Below are 19582 nucleotides of genomic sequence, written 5' to 3'. Positions count from 1 at the left end.
GATGGGGGTCTGAGGGTGTCAGTCTCATAGTTACAGTCAGGTTAATATTTTCCAATTAATGCAGATTTGTTGCATTGCATACCCAGGGGCTCCCCAAGGGGTCAAATTTTTACCTTTTCCACTTTACCTCTTGTTCAGGTGTGGGGGGTTTTTTCCTTTCTTTTTTTTTTTTAATTTTAATTTTTTTGTTCTGATGTGAGGAAATGAAAGGACCGGTTTTAATGTATTTTAAAATGAATAGCTAAATTATTGTCTTCATTGGTATGGGATGGTTTTTTGAATGAAACGGTTCCCCCTCCTTCTCCCCCCTCCCCCTGCTGTAATAAATATCAACATAAACATTTGATTTCGGTGCTCTGCAGTTTGTTCCTGGTGTTTGCTGCCAGACCCAGGGTGGGAGTTGGGTATTTTTTTCCAGCCTTTAGCAAGGGCCAAGCCCCAGATTTGGGGTGTAGGAGCAGAGGTGATGCAGAGCTGAGGTGGCTTTTTAGGAGGACTGGCTGAGCCTGGGAATTCAAAATCCCAAAAGGATTCAGGACCATTCAGGATGCAGTTCAGGACCTGGGTGAGGTTTAGTGATGCCTCTTTGTTTCTTGGAATTGGTTGGGGTTTTTTTAAGTATTTCTGAAAATTTAGCCTAGAGATGGTGTTTTCTGCACCGGGCTGAGGATGTTCTGGCTGGATGCTTGCCCTCCCCACACCCAGCCCATCAGGCTGCAGGCAGAGAGGGCTGCTTTAGGGGCTGAAAAGGGGATTTTGGTACGCTGCTCCCCAGGCTTTGCTCGTTAGAGGCTGGGGGAGCTGGGATACCAGCGTGGTGGTGATGGAGGCTGGTCTGCTCTGCAGCAGCTCCCTGGGCCAGGAGCTGGGCGCTGCCACTTCCCTTTGCCAGAGTCCTGCCCTGCTGGGAGGTAAGAAAGGGAGGGGAATACACGAGTGTTGTTCTCAAATACACAAATACTGAGCTTGCTGTGGGGTCAGTGACCCCTCCTTGGGCAAGAGCCGTGGTGCGGGGTGGGTGCACACACCTGTCCCAGGAACAAACAGCTCCAGGAGCTACTGGGGATGGAGAAACCCAGGCAACCCAACCTGGTTCCCCAATGGGCAGCATCAGAGGCTGGGGGAAAGATTGGGAAGTTTTAGGTCTTTGGTCCAGGCAATCACATCCCCCTGTGCTTTGCAGAAAGCAGAGTGTGAGCATTGTCCATCACTTGGTTTCATGACCCCTGAGGGGCTGAGGCTGATGAGAGCCCTCCCAGAGCCCTGGGGCCATCCCTGCCCACCCAGGCCCTGCTTGGCTGCCCAGAGCAGCAGGCTCCTGCACTGCTGCCTGTTGTGTTTTTATTGTGGGGCATAGAAAAGTCCTTCCTGATGGTTCTTAAGGGTTACAGGCTGGTATTATTAAATATCACCATGAAACTGCCAAGTTCCCTCCTCGAAATGTCTCCTGAGCCCAGCCTCAGGGATAATTGTCTCCCCCATTAGTTTTCATTAAATTAAATGCAGGAGGAGGATCAGAACAACCAGGGGCTCCAGGCTGAGCACGGTGTGTACTTGTTGGCACGATGTGTGCAGCCTGTGGAGCTGGATTTTGCAGTGGGAGCGGTTCAGGGGAAGGGAGTGTGGAGTGGTGGAGAGCTCTCCTGTGGGCAGCCAGGCTCCTCTGGGTCCTGCAGAGTTCTCCTGTGGGCAGCCAGGCTCCTCTGCCTCCTCAGCTCGGGCTCCTGCCACCTCATTCTTGCACGTTCTGCTTCCCTGGCTGCCATTCATGAAAAGTTAATGCCTGGCCCTGGTCCGTGCTGAGGTAATGCCATTCGTCTGCTGAGAGCCTTTATAAGTTATTGATGTCAACCCAGATGTGCTCCTGTGACCCACTGTTGGGCTCCCCAGCCCACCTGCCTCAGCTGGGCCGATTCCAGCAGGCTACACTGGAGGAACTGGGAGAGCTGAGCCATGCAGTGTGCTTGGGAAGTGCAGCAGGACACCGGGCATAGGTGGTAGGGGCTGCCTGGTTCAAGGACCACAAGGGGCCAACCTGAGCATCTGTGCCAGGTGCCAAGCTGGGAGCTCCACTTGCCCACAGCTTGAGCTCCCCTCCAGGCCCCCAGAGGAGCATTCCCTGCACAAGGATCAGCCCTCAGAGGAGCATTCCCTGCACAAGGATCAGCTGCTCCTTCCAACAACACTCCAGTACCACTTCCCCCCAGCCTCAGGTGAGAGTGGCTGTGCCTCAGCAAAGCAGGGACATGGCCTCACACCCTTGTGTATGATCCCCTCACCTGCAGTGCCTTCCTGGTGCCTCACACAACCCCTGAAGCCTTGTTTTCCTGCTGACCATCCCATGTCTCCCTGCTTCCGCTGTTTTTCAAAACTGCCTTTGCTCTGCCTTCGTCCATCCCTCCCCGTGTTTGTGCTTTGTCTCAGCTCAGCTTGGACACAGCAGGGTTCCAGCTTCCCTCAGTCTCTCCCCTTCAACTGCCTGCCCTGACAGAGATGTCTTTGTTGAGAGGTAAAAGCAACTGAAGGGACTCTGCCTCTTCCAGACAGACCATCCCCACAAATTCCCACATCTACGAGAAGCACATGAGGTGTTTCACCTCCACACAACCCCTCTCCACCACAGCTGCTCTTCCAGCAGGCTTCCTCGGGGAAATTCTCTCCTCAGGAATGCTAACAGGCAGCTGGCTGCCCTACAGGGCTTCCTCCCTAGGACGGGTAATGACCCGAAGCTGGAAGAGCGAGGGGATGTCAGGCAGGGTCCGTGTGACACAGCAGGGAGCCAGCAGCCCGAGAAAGAAACACCCACTGCGTGTGACAGGCTCCACAGAGCACAGCTCTGGTAAAATGTATTCCCAAACACCTGGCTGCAAATCACAGACCTGAACAGATTTACTCCGATGGGCTGAATTAGGCATCCCTGGAGCAGGCAGGATTAAGATGATGCAGAGCATTGCAACGCTTTATGAGTTTTTATTCTCTTTCAAGCACTTCTGCTAACTATGGAGGGATTTGTTAATTTAGCCTGCAGCCACTGCATCCCAATTTACGGGGTGCAATTGTTGACCTCAAATGTGACTGGTGAATGTTCCCAAAGCCTGCAGAGAGGAGCTGCCTGATGGACTGGGGCTGGAACACACAACTGGGGTGCTCATCCAGATGGCCGGGGATCACAAAGCACAGACCAGCCTCTGACACAAGGCACTGAAGTGAGATGAATTTCTTGGAAATGTGCTCTTCCACACCTTAAAATAGCGCAGGCTGTCCTCTCCCTTCCCATGTGCTGGAGGGTACCAGAACTGCAAAACATTCTACATTTGGCTGCAGCTAATTTAGCTTTCATTTTACAAAACCCACACTAATCCCCCCATGTTAAAAAGAATATGCTTCCTGCTCAGTTAACTCTGTGTGGCAGGAAGAAATTCTTCCTTTGTATTTTTAGCAGCAAATACCAGCTACAGGCACCAAAGTTTCCCGCTACATTCTACACCACTTTCCCCAAATGCACAGGTCTCTTCATCCAGGATTGGGGGATAAAAGGACTGTGGTTCTACAGATCCAACAAAGCAATCCCTCCGATTAAGTGCTTTGGGAACTAAGCACAGGGCAGCACGACGCATCCCACGGCAGCCAGGAGTAAAACAAAGTCAAAGCCAGGCAGAATGAAAAAGCCTCGTGGCTCAGGCTTTCCCCTTGAAGCTTTGTAAGTCTCTTCTGCATTCAGAGGGACTCAAAGCAACCTCGGGAATAGGTTTGAGTCTGGCTCTGTGCAGAAGCACACTGAGAGCAGAGCCTGCGCACAGGAATAATGACTGGCTTATGTTCTTCCCAGGCAATGGAGGAAGAGTGCAGGAGGATGCATCTGACGACTTCTCTAACCCACATCCAGAGGGGTGAGCCCCTAAAATGAAAGAGTTTCTTCATGCACTATTTAGTTTAAAAAAAGAAATTTTACTTTCTGTAACAATATAATTTATTTTTTAAAGTAAATTAATCCACCTTTCTTTAATTATACGACGGTTCTGGCAAAGAGAAGCAGCAGGTACAGTTGGTGAAGTATTTTCATTTGAGCTGAATTTCACACAGTTCCATGCAGATACAGTGCCAGAAACTTCTTGAATGTGTCTGGCTGAAAGCCAGAAATTCCAGCGGGCTTCTGCAGAGAGAAAGACACGGATGCTCAGTTTGCAGTGAAGTGATTAATGTAGACAAACAACGGCTTTAAACATGCTTGAATAAGACTTTCAGGCATGGCAGCTTCCAAATTGTGCTCTCCCTCCCCAGAAGGGTTTGGGTGGGGGTACTTCCACTGGTGTCAATCTCAGAGGGCAGAACCCCTTTGCCTGTGAGTGAGATGCCCTCCCAGTATAACCAGTACTGGCAGCCCCGTGCTCTATTTACTCCCCAGAGAGGCTGATGGCTGCTTGTGAGAGTTCCCTTCCTCAGAGCTGGCTTTGAACAAGCACATTATGGGATGGTGGATTTCAGCTGGGGGTATCTGTATGTAGGAGTTCACGTTAAGCTTGGCATGTCACACATCAGCACTACAAACACTCAGGAACTGGTCTCCTGAGAAACACCTGCCAAGGTAAAAATGAGGCCAATGTCCCCTGTGGGTCACCCCAGCTACTTTAAAACTTCCTGCAGCTCTGTGCCAGCTCCCAGAACCCCAGCTGTGGTGAAAGGGCAGCATTTCCACCAACATTTCCCAAGTTCTCCTTACCGTAACAACTCCCTTCTTGATTTCTGGGACACACTGGGCTCTCTCATACAGGTTCTGATCAGAGTCAATCCAGACTAGGTTTTTTACACCATCATTAGAGACAAGGTCTGTTGTATTTAACTGGAACACCATGAACTGGAAGAGCTGTCCATCTGTGCCAATGCTTTGCACCACTATTGGCTGCTCCAAAACCTTGGGATCATTCTAGGAAAAGAAGGGGCATGTGGGGGAGAATGTTTCAAAAGCTAGTTACAACAGAAATTGTAGGAGTACTTGCTGATTCTGCATCTTTGGGTTGGTTTAAAGCCAAGATTTTAATAAATATATTGTTACCTTGCCCAGAAAATTACTCTAGTCAAACAAGTTTTGAATGTAGATTTTGTAGTTTAATTAAAATTCCTCCTTCAGCCAACAACGAACTGTCAATTTACATACTGAGCTGTGGGATGGGTTAGAGTTTTACAGCTGAACCTATTCCCTGGTTCCTGCCCATACCACCCCAGTGCATCACAAACATTGCTCATCAGTGGATTTCTGAAGGTTGGGTTTTCACCTCTGGACTGGGAAGCTTGGATGTGAAAATTACACAAGGGGGTGTAAAAAATTACACAAGTAAGGGGCTTTGAGGCCTCCCTGCAGGGGCTGCAGCAGCAGAGGAAGAAGAGAGGCCCAGCAGGAGGCTCCCATACGTACCCCGTGGAGCGCCTTGGCCTTGGCCAGCGCGTTGCCAAAAGCAAACATCAGCATTTTAGCACGGAGCTGTTCTGGTCTGAACCTGTCAGTGCGAACGTTGGCAGACTCCAGGAAGAACAGGGTGTGAAGGTGAGAGTAGGGATAACCATCTCTGAAACCTAAAGGGCACATACTCATGTCAGAAACCGCTCAGGAAGACGCGAGGCAGCCAAGGTTTTCTCCCATTATCTTCAGGAACTGCTCAAGTCGTTTGCTGGGGTTTGAGTTCTTGTCCTCAGTCCTGCTTAGGCAACAATATACTCACCCACCACAGGTCTGGAGAACTTGCACTGCAAACTTGTTCCCTCATTCCCACACACTCCCTACTCTCAGCTGCCCCAAAAGGACAAGGAGCCCCAAGTTAACCCCAACACAGATGATTATGATCAGCACTGACCTGTATCATTGAGCTCTTTGTACACATTCACCTCCTGAAGGTCGATTGTAGGTGCAATGGGATAGAAGGTCTCCAGAACATGCTCTTTGGTGGCCAGTATCTCCTCCTTGGAGGCTACTGGTGGTATTGGGCTCATAGAGTTCATGAGTATTCCACTCAGGCCACGGACCTGAAGGAGGATGGATTCTGGGGAGGGAAATTAGGCCACAGTCAAACACTGGTGAAATAACATCAGGGAAAGATGTACATTTCCTTTTGCCAGTCTGTTCTGCAAGGCTCACTCTGTCCCCCTCAACTCCAAACCCATCCTAAATAGTAGCTCAGCTGTAGGTTCTTCTAAAATGCCAACATTAATTGCTAGGGCTAAGTTCTTAACTAAACATCCTTAGAAAAACAACAGCACTGATTTAGGACACAAGAAAATAAACAATCAGGTCTAAGAGACTGGCTCCCTTCTCCCACCATCTTGTCAATATTGATTAACACCTAATAATCTCCTCAGGGACAGCATCCTGCCATCATCCAAGGCTGCCCATGCCAACAGTGCTATTTAAACCAGAAAGAATTACCCGGTTCCAGAAATTGTTTAATTTTTTCCAAATCCTCAGCCTTAAAGCCAGGAGCTTTGCTACCCCTCTTATCTTACAGAGCTAAATGCTTCCACCACAGCAGCAACTGACCTCTTTCCCATGTTGCTGCTATCCTGCAGTTTCTAGCCAACATCCTTTTACTCAGAGAAGGATACTTCCCAGACATTAACCGGCATATATGTATCAGGTTTTCAAACAGCATTGGGCTGTAAAACAAGAAAAGAAACAGTTACATAAAAATGAGATCATAATAGCAGGCAGACGCTTCTGGGGCACAAATGCTGCAAAATTACTGTATGTAAAACATACAATGGCATAGCACTCCCAAACAGTTAACAGAGATTGCAGATTGGTATCACACACACCAGGCCTGTTTCAAGTTGGCAGAGGTAATGCTTACAATTATTTTAAAAACTGATACTCTGCATCAGCTAGTAGATCTTGAGTTGAAACAGAGACATTGGCCTGAAAGAAGCTTTGATCCAGCGTATATTTATGTCAGTGCTACTGCCAATAATCAGAATTGGGTTTTATTTGTTGCTTTGGTTGTTGCTTTTTTTGTTTGACAATCTGATGAAGAGGGTCTTGCACAGCAGGCCCTCTTTCTACAGAAGAGCTCAGTATGAATTGTCTCTGTAGAGTTTAAAACCTCCTCTACAGCTGAGGACTCACCAATATCGTTCCCTCCTGGGAGCAGCCTCTGCCGTGTCCCAGAGCCGCGCGTGGGACACCATGTGTTTCGCCCTCTCCTCCAGCTCCTGGAGCCCAAGAGCCGGGTTATCCATAATGCCCTGCACGGCTGGGGGCAAACCTTCCACGAGCTTCGTCTTGGTGAGCCACTGCGCCTGCCGCACTCCTGGAAACACAACCCAGAGCGATCTATCTATCGCAAGTGACAGTGGTGATGCTCCAGGCCCCCTTCCAACCCAAGCCATTCCCTATGTGACCGAGGCTGCCGGGCAGCTCATGGGGCTGGGCAGGCTCTCCACAGCCCGTGTTTTACACTCAGTGCGAGGAGAACCCTTGGCAGGAGGAGCAGGGCGAGTGCTTGGGCAGGGGACAGCGCGGGGTGTCGGGTACCTTCCAGCATGCGGACACCCTGATGGCAGATGTAGCACCCGCGCTCCTTGTACAGCGGCATCTCCTCGTAGCGCGGCCCCGGCGAGTGCCAGGGGTCGCGCCAGCCGCGCTCCCAGGGCGGGAAGCGCGGCCGGGCCAGGCCGGGCACGTAGTGCAGCCGCTCCGCGTACGTGACGGTGTCCAGCTCCACCTGCTCCCGCACCGGCCGCGGCTCCGCCATCTCCGCCAGCACCTCCGGCGGCGGCCCGCGCACGGTCCAGGGCGTGCGCGGAAGCGGCGCGCGGTGGCGGGGCCGCCCCGCGCGGGTGACAATGCCGCGGGCGAGGCCCCGCGTTGCCACTGCCGCAGCCGCCACCCCCGCCCGCCTCAGCGCCTTCGGCCCCGCCGCCATCGCCGCCATCCTCCTCCTCCTCCTCCCGCCGCCGCCTCAGCGCCCGCCCGCCGCCATCTTGGCGAGGGTTCGTCCCCCACCGTCACCTGCGGTGACTGACGGCGGCGGCGGCCAATGGCGGGCAGGCGCGCCCCGCGGTAAGGGAGGGTCGGCAAATTGCCTGGCGGGTGAGGGCAGGCGCTGGGTGGGTGAGCGGGGAGAGGCCCCTCCTCACCTGTGGGGCGGGGGCACTTCGGAGACCGTTTCTGGGCGGGAGCCGGCGGGACCCGCTTGGGTGTCTCGGGGTTGGGGCCGCTCTCTCCCGGGCCGGCCTGTCCGAACCCCCGGGCGCGCACAGTAAGTGCTCGAAACTCTGTAAATCTGCGCAGCCCCGAGCCCGGGCGTCTCGGCCTTACTCCCGGCCACGAGGGTTACCCGCCGTTCATAGCTCATGGGTGCCCCGGGTCCCCGGACACAGCGGTAGGAAGCCGGGCCAGTCGCCTTTGGTTCTCTGTTCCGTTCCCCGCCCCTCCCTCCTTGAAATGAGTGCGTTTCTGTTACAGAGGTGAAGGTTACTTAATTAATTGACCTTGACAGTGAAACTGCTGGAAGCGCTAAATGTTCGCTTCCTCCGCTTCGTCACCCGTGGCTTCATAATTTCCTGCGGCCCGTTTTGTGTCCAAGGGATGCAGACACGAGCGCGCTGTGAGCAGCCTTTACTCAGCCCGTGTGTGAGAGTGGAGGGGCCCCGCGAGGTCTACACCGTGGTTTTGACCTGAAGAGTGTTCTATGGGTACAACTCATTGGGAAGACCAGGAGCAAGAGATAAAATCCTGTGCTTGCTGGCCTCCCCTACCTGTATATTCAAAGCCCATTGAATATACAAAGTGGTTGTTTGCCTGAGACTTTGTCCTCTTCGCCTCAGGTCTCTTGGCTCTGCACGCTGCTCTCAGCTGGCCGCCCACCCCCGTTCCAAAGCTGCGCAGGCCTCAGGCCGCATCTGGTGCCTGGGCTTGTTACCCATTGTCCTGCTCGTTGGGTTTGTCACCCTTTCTCCTGGGCCGAGCAGCAGATTTTTAAGATGTTTCTGCTCCGGGTGACCAAGCGGCTCTATTGTAGGAAATCAGCACGGCGGAACGAGCGGGATTAAAGGGTGTAGCATTGCCTGGGCAGCCTGTCTGGGGAGGAGGGCCCGAGGCTGGGCTGAGGCTCTGCTCTGGGCTGCGAGGTCTGGCGTTTGTGCAGAGGCATTGAGCACTCGAGCAAAAATGAGGTGTGCAGACACAGATCAGCTCCAGGTTTTCAGTTTAACATATACGCACAAGATGCTCAAGAGAGGTTTTCTGTCCTTCTCCGAAAACACCCAGCTAATGAGCACGCGCTGCTTTTCATCGTGCTGGGTTTGATGCAGGGCTTGTGTTTTGCAGGCAATGAGTGACAACGAGAGTGCTAACGAGGAGGACTGGCTGGCTCTGAGGCCCCAGGAACCTTCTCCATCCCAGTGCTGCGGCAGCGGCTGCAAGCCCTGCATCTACGATGTGTACGAGAAGGAGCTTGCACAGTGGGAGAGAGCCAAAGCAAAGCAAGACAAAAGCCTTCTCATGGGAAAGAAGGAGCAGGTCGATTTCTCTTCATCGCATCCTGGAGCCTGTGCTTTGATCGTACTCGTTCGAGTGTGGGGTGGTGGTGATGGGTGAAGGATGCAGGGATAAATTCAAGTGGTGCCTTAAGAGAGGGTTGTAAATGCAATTCCCCAAACTCAGCCTTCTCCCTCCCCCTTGGCCACTCTCTCCCTGCTGTAATGTGATTTTCCAAGTGTAGAGTTCTCCCTGGTGTCGCATTACAGCTTTAGCTCTGCAGCTTCTCCTCTCCGAGTTTCCTCGGAGAAGCTTTGTTTTCCTCACCTTTCTCATCTCTGCTTGATTTTTAGACTCGTATTTTGATGCTGAGAAAACATTGTATGTGGTGGAGCAATTGTCTTCAGAGTGTAATTTTTAAGTCTGTCAGTGCCCTTTTACATTAGATTAACTATGCTGGGTCAAGCAAAAAAGATCAGCTGAAACAACTGACAATATTTTCTGTTCACTGTGGCCATCAGCAGGTTGCAAAGTTGCCCCCAAAGCAGCGCTTGGCTCTTTTAGCAGAATTATTTCTGTTTATTTCCAGATACGAGAAAATGATCGCAGTGAGTCATAATAGGATGACCTTGCTGTAAGGTGTAAAAAAAAGTAATTTAAAAAGGTGGTGGTGGGGAGAAATGCAAGATCCCAAAGTGCACGCTGCAGAACATGATAATGAATCAGCAGAGAGCTGGAATTTGCGCCGGGCCTCAGTGTTTAATATACGTCCTGAGTATCTCTGGCACTAAATGAGCATACACGTTTGCTTCCAGAGAAAAATGAAATAATAAAAGACACCATCTAACCAAGTAATTATTTATTGTTGTTCTTGCAGAGCAATAATTCAGAGCTGAATCCAGATACATTCACTGCATTCAGCGTGAGCTTGGTGGAGCAGCTGACAGAGGACACCTACCAGTACAAATTTGAATTACCGGGAAATAGCAGCCTGCGATTGAGTTTAGGACAACATATCGTGTTAAGGTATTGTTCTCTGTGCTAGTTAAACAGTCTGCATTATGTAACCTAACACGTAGGGTTTTGTCAATAGACAAAGGCTTCATAGCAGGCAAATCATGATTTCTGTACCTCCACAATGACACAGATGAAAGAGCTCGTGAGCTCGCTGCCTTTACTAATTCTATGGTAAAAGCTGTAGTTTTCTTCAGCATTATCCCTGCGTTGGTGGCTCAGAAAGAACTAGGTGTGATTAAGAAAATACATTTGCAGAAGGAAAGATCTAAAAGAATAGATGTTACAACAGATTATTTACTCCAGTGTGTTGGAATGAAGACAATGAGCTGCACTTGCCCCAGAGCTAGGTATTTTAGACCCTATATCTTGGGGTAACTGAGCACCCCAGTACACGAGCACTGCCTGACTGATTTCTAGCAAAACAACCCTCCTATGTAGTTTGCTGCTTGCCAGAAAGGGGCCACTTGGGGAAAGTTTCTGTCTCTCAGCCATCTGTGGTGATCATTGCCAGATAGAGAAAGTCCTGTTAGGATGCCATTGATGTGCATCTGTTGACGTGCCTGGTATGTTCAGGGCTGGTGTGTGCAGCTGGCTCTGCTGACAGCACACACTCCTCCCTCCAGCCCTGGCTCAGCACACAGAAAGGTTTGGTCACTGCAATCAATTCCCGTGGTCAGTAGCAAAGAGCAGGGTGGATAATTCCATGGAAAGGGAAGACTTACAGGAAAATACAGTCTGTATTGACAAGGCCTGAGGTCAAGGCTGTGCCTTGGCTTTTGTTATTTGATTACCAGATGCTGACTGGATGCAGAAAGTGACCCCAGCCTAAAAGGAACTGCAAACTTAAGTGTTTTCTCTCCCCTCTGCCACTCATGCATGTTCTTACAAAATCCCTTTCAGGGGTGTGTCCAGGAGCTGGATGTGGTACAGCTGAGGCCACCACTGGGAAAACAAAAGGTGCTGTTAGCCATTCTGTTCCCCCTGGATTTCTGCCTCTGGAAGGGAAATGTTTTGCATCTGTGCACAGGCTGGGCCACTGGGCAGAGGACCTGTCTCCCAGAGAGCTGCAGGAGCCCCCCACATGACCCAAGTCACAGGGGTTTCCTGTTTCTCTTCTCTTCAGAGGAGTGGTGAATGGTTTGGAGGTCCAGAGAGCCTATACTCCAATTAGCCCCAGGAATGCAGAAGGTTACTTTGAAGTTCTAATTAAAGTAAGTAAGCCTGGACAATATGGATGAGAGTACAAGGTGTTTTCTTTAGAACCAAGCATGCTGTCAGTGTTTTAAGTGAGACTCTCTCAAATTCCTCATGGACTGTTTCTCTGTTGTTTTGAAGGATTTTTGCTTTGCTGATAAAAATTGCCGTTTTCCCCCAAAACTGAAAGCAGAATGAGCTGACACACAAACAAGTGCTTTGCAGCAGAAGCCCTGAGATCACCTGGGAGAGCCCCTGAGATGGAAAGATCTGTCCATTCTACTTCTCTCCTTTCATTTTGCTTTTTCAGGCTGTCTTTGAAATCGCACCCATTTGTCAGCCCAGCTGAACCACTGATTTTGGGAACTGTTTCCCTTTATCCTCCCCTCTGTATTTTACTTGAAGAACACCCCTCTGTCAGTGGGCAGCTGCCCCTGGTGTGCAGAGAGGGCTCTGGAGCTGCAGTCTGAGAGGGACTTTGTGGCCCACAGGGGACACAGGTGTCCCATAGGCACAGGCTGCATCTGTTGAGGTGGACATGGTGGCAAAGCCCATTTTGGACAAGTGTCCTCACCTTTATGGAGTCAACCACAAAATGCTGGTTGAGTTCAAAAGGATTTTATAGGAGATTTGGCTACAAGTCTGTCTCATGTAAGTCTTCAGGGTGCTCACAAATGATTATTCTGTGTGGCAAATACTGACTTGAACATTTTTCCAATACTGCATCCATATGTCACTAGGGACTCCTCAGGGCAGACCCAGACTTCAGTACAGGTGTGAAATTCAGAGTGCTGGGTATCCCAGGTGGCTTGCAGAGAAGGGCCACTTGTTCTCTGCCTGTCTTCCAGGATTTCATGTTTCTGGGGTTTATTATGCATTGTATGTTCTAACACAAACCCTGCTCTTTAGAAAAGTGAACAGCTTCTCTAGGACACCTGTGGGAGGGTCATTTCTCCATTCTTGTGGCAATTGGTGTGTGGTAGGGGAGAGAAACGTTGCATTTGAGTTGCATTAATAGGATACATTCACAGGATGACTGAAATTTCATGTATAGCAGCTCATTACTCACAGGTTTTGCATTTCAATAATAATAGTAATGATTGTAATGATACCTTTCCTTTATATAGAACCTTTCATCCCAAAAGGAGCTATAGTTATTCTTTGGCAGTGACAAAAGAGGTTGGTAACACCCAGTGTAAAGCAGCCATTTTTATAACTCACTCTGTAGGTTGTGGTATATTTCACACTATTGAGGCAATTTTGGAAAGTAGTATATTATTATTACTATGCAATCCAAGCACTGTTCAAACCCTTCTGTCTCCTGTTATTATGGCATTGCATTTGTGATACTACAGTTAAGATTGAGGGAGTTGCCATTTAGAGAGCATAACCCTCTTTTGGAGTGATTTTATAATGTTAGGGTTTCTCTCCATGTAAAATGGGGTGTGGAAGTTTTTCCCCCAGGAGATTTTTTTTTTTTTTCCTTTTTATTTAGAAAAACTCATTTTAAACCCACTCAATCACTTTTCACTTCAAGTTTTTTTTTTTTTTTTTAGTAATTTTGGTGAAAGAAGGATTGTTTTAGTTTCCATTACCCCTGTCCTTCGGGAATAGGCAGTAAGTGAACTTTTCTGTTCTTGCCTTGGATTTCTGGATGTGTTTGAAGAAGGGAGGTATAAAATTTGCTTCTCTGAAGCAAGTGCACACTCTTTGCACAAGACTTAGCACCTGCCCAGAGCCCTCTGAATATAAAAGAATTCTGACAGTAACTCAGAGCCTGGACATGTGTGTGATTTACCTTTTGAATGTAACAACTGGTGCTAATACTTCTTAATATTTCATGTTTAAGTGAGAGGCTGGGAGGGGAGGAGCACCTGTGTCCTTTCTTAGCTAACACTGCTTGCAAGCACAAGCACGGGCTCCCTCACTAGCTTTTGCTGAGCTGCTTTGTGGTTCACCAATTTTGTTTGCCTGCAGTGCAGCTTGGTGGCCAGCCAAGGCACTGGGGTGTGGAGCCGGGCTTCTCTCCAATGCCTGTGCAGGAAATACCCCCAAATACACTTCTTTTGTGTGGGCTTGTATCACATCCCATCTTCTGACCCCTGGTCCTGTTGCTCTTCCCCAGGCTTATCCTTGTGAGACCCATTGTGTGCTGCAGCTTTGGGCTTTTCAGCTCTTGCTGCTTGGGCCAGTCCTGGTTCTCCAGCCACATGCCAGACTGTGGCTGCTCTTTTGCTCACATTTCTCTCTTTAAACATCCAGTGGTCACACATTTAGGGCATGGATGGCAACATGACTGCTTGGACAAGCCCTTCATTTTCCAGCTTCTCATCCCTTCTCAGTTTCCAGCAAGCACTGAGCCCTTCTCCTCAGCCATGAGTGAGAGCAGCATTCCTGCAGGCAACAGCCTGGATAATGTTGTTTGTGCCTGGTGGAAAGTGAGGCAGGTTTTTTGCTCGTGTTTTTCTTCCATGGGGCCAACATTAATATATTCTTTTGGAACTGTGGAGGCATCCCTCAGCATCCAGATGATCTGGTCTGAAAACAAAGAGTTTTACAAATGAGAAGCCTGACTTTGGGTCACTAATTGTATCAGTGCAGCATCTGAGAGACTGAAACAAAGCAAGAGCTATGCAGTGTTTATATAACTAACAGTACCCAGAGGGCATTTCCAGACCCCCATACCCTGAGATTTGGAGAACACTTGAAGGCCTGCACTGTGCTTTGCATTCAAGACACTCTTCTCTGTGTGCTTTGTAAGCAAGAACTCTGATAAGCTTTTTCCAGTTTTGGAAATTCAGGCTGCGTGAGAGGGGGGGTTGTGTTTACATTATAGTCAAGCTGGAGTGGTTCCAATATGATTTAATTTAAATGTCTTTGTTTTGGGTATAACTTTGAGTTATTTTTCAAACAGATCATTCTTTCTTTTTTAAATACACGAAATGGTTTTTTGTCCCCTTTTCGTTTAAATGTAGATAACTTTATAATCGACTTGAAGCTGGGAAACTTTCCAATGGAGTATAATTATTCTTTTCTTTTGTGCAATGTTTTTTATTAGTGCTATGAAGCTGGGCTAATGTCACAATACATAAAAACATGGAAAAGAGGAGACGTGGTCTTTTGGCGTGGGCCGTTTGGAGGGTTCCCATATCAACCTAATAAGGTTAGTTCCTAAGAGCCATAGGATGCTTCAGCCTGTGGCAGCAAGCTTTGTTCAATACTCTGAAGGGAAGACATCAATTTGATTACTGTTTTCATGATTATTTTAGAGACTTCCTGGGTTACTGTACAGTGTGACAGCATTAGCAGTCAGTTGGAGCACTTTCTTGAACTGCAGAATATTTAACAGGGAAGAGGAGGTGGATGGGAGACAGGAAAATATTAGTAAGGCTCTGTGTTCATCACTTGCATTAGGAGTTCCTAATAAAGGGGACTTTCTTTGCACCAGCAATGAGTGTGGATGGGTTTTTACCTGATTTGACCCACATCTCTGTGTTGTGAGTGAGTAGGGGCGAAGGGGAGGTGTTAATCCTCTCCTCTCTTGGGTATTCCCTGAGCTGTTGAGGTGTCAGGTCGCTCCCCAAACGCTGATCCCACCTGCCAATACCAGGCTGGCTGCAGGGAAAGGCAGATCTGGTTTCAGAGGGAGACTTCTCACACACGCTAATTCAGTTACTTAATTCTGACCTTTCAAATGAGGAGCAAATTTGAAACACTGGTCATTAAGATCCCAAAGTCTTTTGGGGTTTTTGTGGATTTGTTTTTGTTTGTTTGTTTGGGTTTTTTTTTCTCCAACAAAAATAACTAAAATCTGAGTGGCCAAGTTCTATGCAGAGCAATTGTGTCCTGCTTCCTGACAAACTCATTCCCTCCAGAGGACATTCAGGATTTTACTTTGCAGCAACCAAGAGAAACCCAGGGAGCATTTCCAGTGGAAGAAAACACACAGTGGGTCAGCAAAGCGTACTGCAGAATTGAAACTGAAACATGAATAATTGAAATCAAGGCTAAAGTTAGGATAAATTATTATAGTTGGATAAAATCCAGTTTTGTTGGATTTGATATGTAAATTCCTTAAGTGCTATCTGTAATCCTTTGCAGAAAAATACATTTTGGGATCTGAATTTACCAGTTCATGACCTTCTGGTATGTTATTTCTCAAGAGATCCTTTACCAGGGTGGCAATAGGAGGAACTGACCATGAGCACACCCATTTCCAGCCACCACAGCTCATTCCAAATTCTCTGTTTTGTTGTTAGCATGGAGAACTCCTCATGCTGGCCTCTGGCACCGGCCTTGCACCAATGATTCCCATCCTCCAGTCCATAACAGATGATGAAGAGGATGAAACCTTTGTAACTCTTGTTGGCTGCTTCCCTACCTTTGACAAAATTTATTTAAAACCTCTTCTGCAGGATTTGGCTCGGTACTGGAATATTAGAATATTTTATGTCCTAAGCCAGGTAATTAAATGGATATGAAATGTGTTTGTGTGAGGGTTCTGTGTGCTGGATGAGCCTCTGCCTCCTCCATTTTTGTATAAGCAAATCATGAGCTTAATTCTTTCCCAGTCATCCAGCCTAATTTGTGATCCAGTAGCTGCTGTTCCTAAATCTGCTACATATACTGACACTGCTACTGGTCTGGAGAATTTTGGGGAAGTGGCCATCACTGTTCCTCTCTGCCTCCCTGTTCTGTTGGGATGGAGCTGCTCTTCCATAGTCACTGTTGGTTATTCCCATCCATTTCAGACAGTAGTTGTTGCACCTAAACAGCAAATAAGCTTGTTTCTTCCTAATACCAGTGCCTTAATCTGTCCTTATCTTCCATTCTTCACTCGTGGCTAGAGCTCTCCTCTGGTGTGCTAGCACCAACTTCCCAGCAATTATTTTTCCTTGCTGACCCATTTTTAAACTTCTAAAAGTTGTTTCCCCCTCTGTAAAATTACTTTTCTGCCACATTCATGGGATGAGGGCATACCTCTCAATGGTCTTACATTTTGAGCAGTCTTTTTTATTTCCATTTGGTCCCAAAGTTGCTTGTGTTCTGCACGGATTTGGTGGTTAAAAATTATTTCCGTCAGAAATGAGGATTCATTGCTGGGAGGATATAGAAAGAATTATTTATGCTAAGGGAATGAATCCCATTGCATTTTTAGTTCCTCAGATGAATCATTTCTTGTATCTCTCACAGTGGAACTGCCTCATACATTCTGTTCCACACGTGGCCTTGGCAGGATGAGATTTGGTAGAGGGAAAAGTGCTGGTGACTTGGGTACCCCCTCAGCTGCTCTGTGGGAGCATAACCATAATTGTCTGTGGTGACATGGCTTAAATACCCTTTTCAGGGTGTTTAAACTCTTTGACTGCTGTCTCAAGAGCACGAGGAGGTCTTGAAATTCAATCAGCAAAGGGCACAAAACCCACCTGACCCCTGTCAACACTGTCTGCCCCTCCTCTCTCTCTTTTTCCTCCTCTCTTAGCAGGTTTGTGGTAGTCCAAGGCTGGCTCGTGCATCCTCCCTCTTGAGATTATGTATCTGTCTGTATTTCATTGTGCTGCCTGTCACCACCACATCTGAGCACCTTCTGCTCCTGATTAATTGCAGCAGGGGAGTCCCTGCTGGATCCAGCACCACAGGAGCTGACACTTCTCATGGGATCAGAGCTGGCTTTGGAGCAGAGCTGCCTTCTTTCAGTTTTGGTCAAGGGAGATGGGACTGAAAGAGACTTGGAGGGAGATGGGACTGAAAGAGACTTGGGAATGGGAGAAGCAATGGAGAGGAATAGACTGGGGATTTGGGAATAGGAAACCTGGGAGATGGTTCTCAATGGAAAAAGTTCTGCAGCATTTACTTGTGATAGTTACACTCTGGTTTTGTTCAGTCCCCTCTGAGTGAGTGGCAGAGAAATATTTCATCTGGGCTTGGGAAGAGGAATGCGGCTCTCAGGAAGGGTCACTGTCACCCACATGGTGTCACAAAGGTGAAAATCATCCTGTGCACCACTCTGAGGGGAGGAGGCAGATTCAGCTCTAAGGAATGTTGTCCTTTTTAACATCACACACAGCAAAACATTTTACCTTTCCAGGAAACTTCGCTGGAAAAACTTCCTTGGAGCTACCAGGAAAACACGTACACTGGTCGTCTCAATGAGGACTTGATGAAGACAATAGTAAATTCCTGTCGAAGAAAGCCATTTGTATTAATTTGTGGCTCTTCTGCATTCAATGAAGATATGAGTAGATACTTGAAAGCTGCAGGAATTGAAGAAAATTCCTGTTTTGTCTTTTAGCAGTACATTCCTGAGGAACCTTGGGCTGAGCCTTGGATGTCCTTGTTTCTTTGCAGACATTGCACAAAAGGGCCTGCTCAGAAGACTGAGCTCCTTGGAGCAGCTGTTTGTTGATCCTCAGTCTGGGGTGTTTTAAGGAATGGGTGCCATTCCAGAGTGGCTGGTACATGCTGTGCTACCCACACCTCAGGAACCTGCATGGCATTTTTAATGGAAGTCTTCAAGTGCAATTTTAAGAGAGAGATCTCCTAGAAAGCATCCATGCACACAGCTCTGCTGTAACATGAGGATTGGTGACTTGCTTTGCAATCTGTGTTACTCTGCAGTGGTGTTGTGCCCTGTTGGGTATCCAGAGGAGAGATATAATCCTCAGGGATCCTTGCCAGGCCAAGGGGACAGCAGAGTCAGGATCACTTTGGTTCTGTCATGTGCAGGCTGATGTCAGGCAAGTCCCTTCAGCCTCACTGTGCCTCAGTTGCCCCATTGTACATTAATACAGAGAAGGTGGCACTGATCTCTGAAAACTATATATGGAAAAAGTTTCCATAAGGATGGAGTGATACATTCTGTCTAGTGAGAGCCTAGGCAGGCTGAGCTCCTGTCCTGGCACAGCCTGTGTTACCTACCCTGTGATTAGCCCTAGAAATGCTACCTGGGGACACAAAGAGCATGTCCTAAATCTGGGAGAGCATGGCTGGGTGGTGGCTGCTGTCTGTCAGGAAGGATGGTTGTTTGCTTTCCATGTCCCCTAAGTGTTGTATCATAACCCTTGCTCATTAAATTGAACCTCTTTACAAATAGGCAGCTGTTTGACGTTGTCACAGGACTCTCTCAGGTGCCTGAGGAGGTTCCCTAAGCATACAGGAACACCACCTGAGGAGGGAAAGCTGCATGGGGTCTGCTGGGGTGCTTCCCTGTGAGACAGGGAGCTCCCTCAGGGATGGCAGCCTGACACAGCACCCAGCCTGGACACCTGGGCATCTTGCTCTTTTTTCAGTCCAAAATGCTGCTGCTTTTCCTCTGAGCTATGTGCTATCCACTCTTCTACCTTTTCAGAATGGTGTGTTTAGTATCTATACCTGGAAATACAGCAGTCCTGCACACCTTGTGTTTTTCTGTTCATTCCCAGTTCACCCTGTGTTGGGGTTTCCCAGGCTATCTCAGATGATTATTGCATTATCATTCATGCTTCTTTTGTACCTGTGTCTAACACTACACCTTGCACAAAGGAAATGTAGTTTGTTACACAAAAAACACAGCGTGCACTGAAGTGGGGGCTTGATTCACACATTTGGGAGGGAGTGTAAGTTCCCTTTGCACTGCTGAGATTTGTCTACAGTTACCAAATGCCTGGAATTAATCAAGTGTAGCTGCAGCTTTCATGTTAACTTCCTTGGAGAAAGGGCTGACAAGAAAGCCATTTTCCTAACCCAGAACTGGTGTTCTGGCTTTAAAGTCATGGAAATCCAGGGAAGTTGTCCATGGTCAGTCCAAGGCAAGCTCTCATCTCCAATCCATACTGTGCTTCAGCCTCCCTGAGTCACTGTGTAGTGAAGATGCTTTGTACACAGGCCGATAAAATAATGAGATGCTTTCTCCAGTTGTTCTCCCTG

At 48.3% G+C, this 19582-nt stretch overlaps 2 protein-coding genes across 2 annotated transcripts; one reads left to right on the top strand and one right to left on the bottom strand.

Moving 5' to 3' along the window:
- Positions 1-3927: 3927 nt before the first annotated feature.
- On the bottom strand, positions 3928-7948 carry MRPL37 (mitochondrial ribosomal protein L37). Its single transcript, XM_036388204.2, has 7 exons — positions 7520-7948; positions 7112-7295; positions 6530-6645; positions 5850-6035; positions 5414-5571; positions 4721-4924; positions 3928-4153 (listed from the first exon to the last, which is right to left on the bottom strand). The coding sequence occupies exons 1-7, from the start codon at positions 7917-7919 to the stop codon at positions 4076-4078; spliced, it is 1326 nt and encodes a 441-aa protein (XP_036244097.1). The 5' UTR covers positions 7920-7948; the 3' UTR covers positions 3928-4075.
- Positions 7949-8184: 236 nt separating this feature from the next.
- LOC118689765 (NADH-cytochrome b5 reductase-like) lies at positions 8185-19073 on the top strand. Its single transcript, XM_036388205.1, has 7 exons — positions 8185-8246; positions 9317-9508; positions 10344-10492; positions 11607-11694; positions 14736-14840; positions 15937-16140; positions 17766-19073. The coding sequence occupies exons 2-7, from the start codon at positions 9320-9322 to the stop codon at positions 17967-17969; spliced, it is 939 nt and encodes a 312-aa protein (XP_036244098.1). The 5' UTR covers positions 8185-8246; positions 9317-9319; the 3' UTR covers positions 17970-19073.
- The last annotated feature ends 509 nt before the right edge of the window (positions 19074-19582 follow it).

This window comes from Molothrus ater, chromosome 9, assembly GCF_012460135.2.
Source record: "Molothrus ater isolate BHLD 08-10-18 breed brown headed cowbird chromosome 9, BPBGC_Mater_1.1, whole genome shotgun sequence".
Lineage (NCBI taxonomy): Eukaryota > Metazoa > Chordata > Aves > Passeriformes > Icteridae > Molothrus > Molothrus ater.
The sequence above is the reverse complement of the archived record's forward strand: the minus strand, read 5'-3'. Positions and strand labels throughout refer to the sequence as shown.

Excerpts from the sequence above, each read along its gene's own strand:
- MRPL37 (XM_036388204.2), bottom strand. The coding sequence starts at position 7,919 with ATGGCGGCGATGGCGGCGGGGCCGAAGGCGCTGAGGCGGGCGGGGGTG. Across the intron at positions 6,646-7,111 it reads CCCAGGAGGGAACGATATTG|CCCAATGCTGTTTGAAAACC; the intron begins GTGAGTCCTCAG and ends CTTGTTTTACAG. Across the intron at positions 4,154-4,720 it reads TCAAGAAGGGAGTTGTTACG|AAGCCCGCTGGAATTTCTGG; the intron begins GTAAGGAGAACT and ends TTCTCTCTGCAG.
- LOC118689765 (XM_036388205.1), top strand. The coding sequence starts at position 9,320 with ATGAGTGACAACGAGAGTGCTAACGAGGAGGACTGGCTGGCTCTGAGG. Across the intron at positions 9,509-10,343 it reads TCATGGGAAAGAAGGAGCAG|AGCAATAATTCAGAGCTGAA; the intron begins GTCGATTTCTCT and ends TTGTTCTTGCAG. Across the intron at positions 11,695-14,735 it reads ACTTTGAAGTTCTAATTAAA|TGCTATGAAGCTGGGCTAAT; the intron begins GTAAGTAAGCCT and ends GTTTTTTATTAG.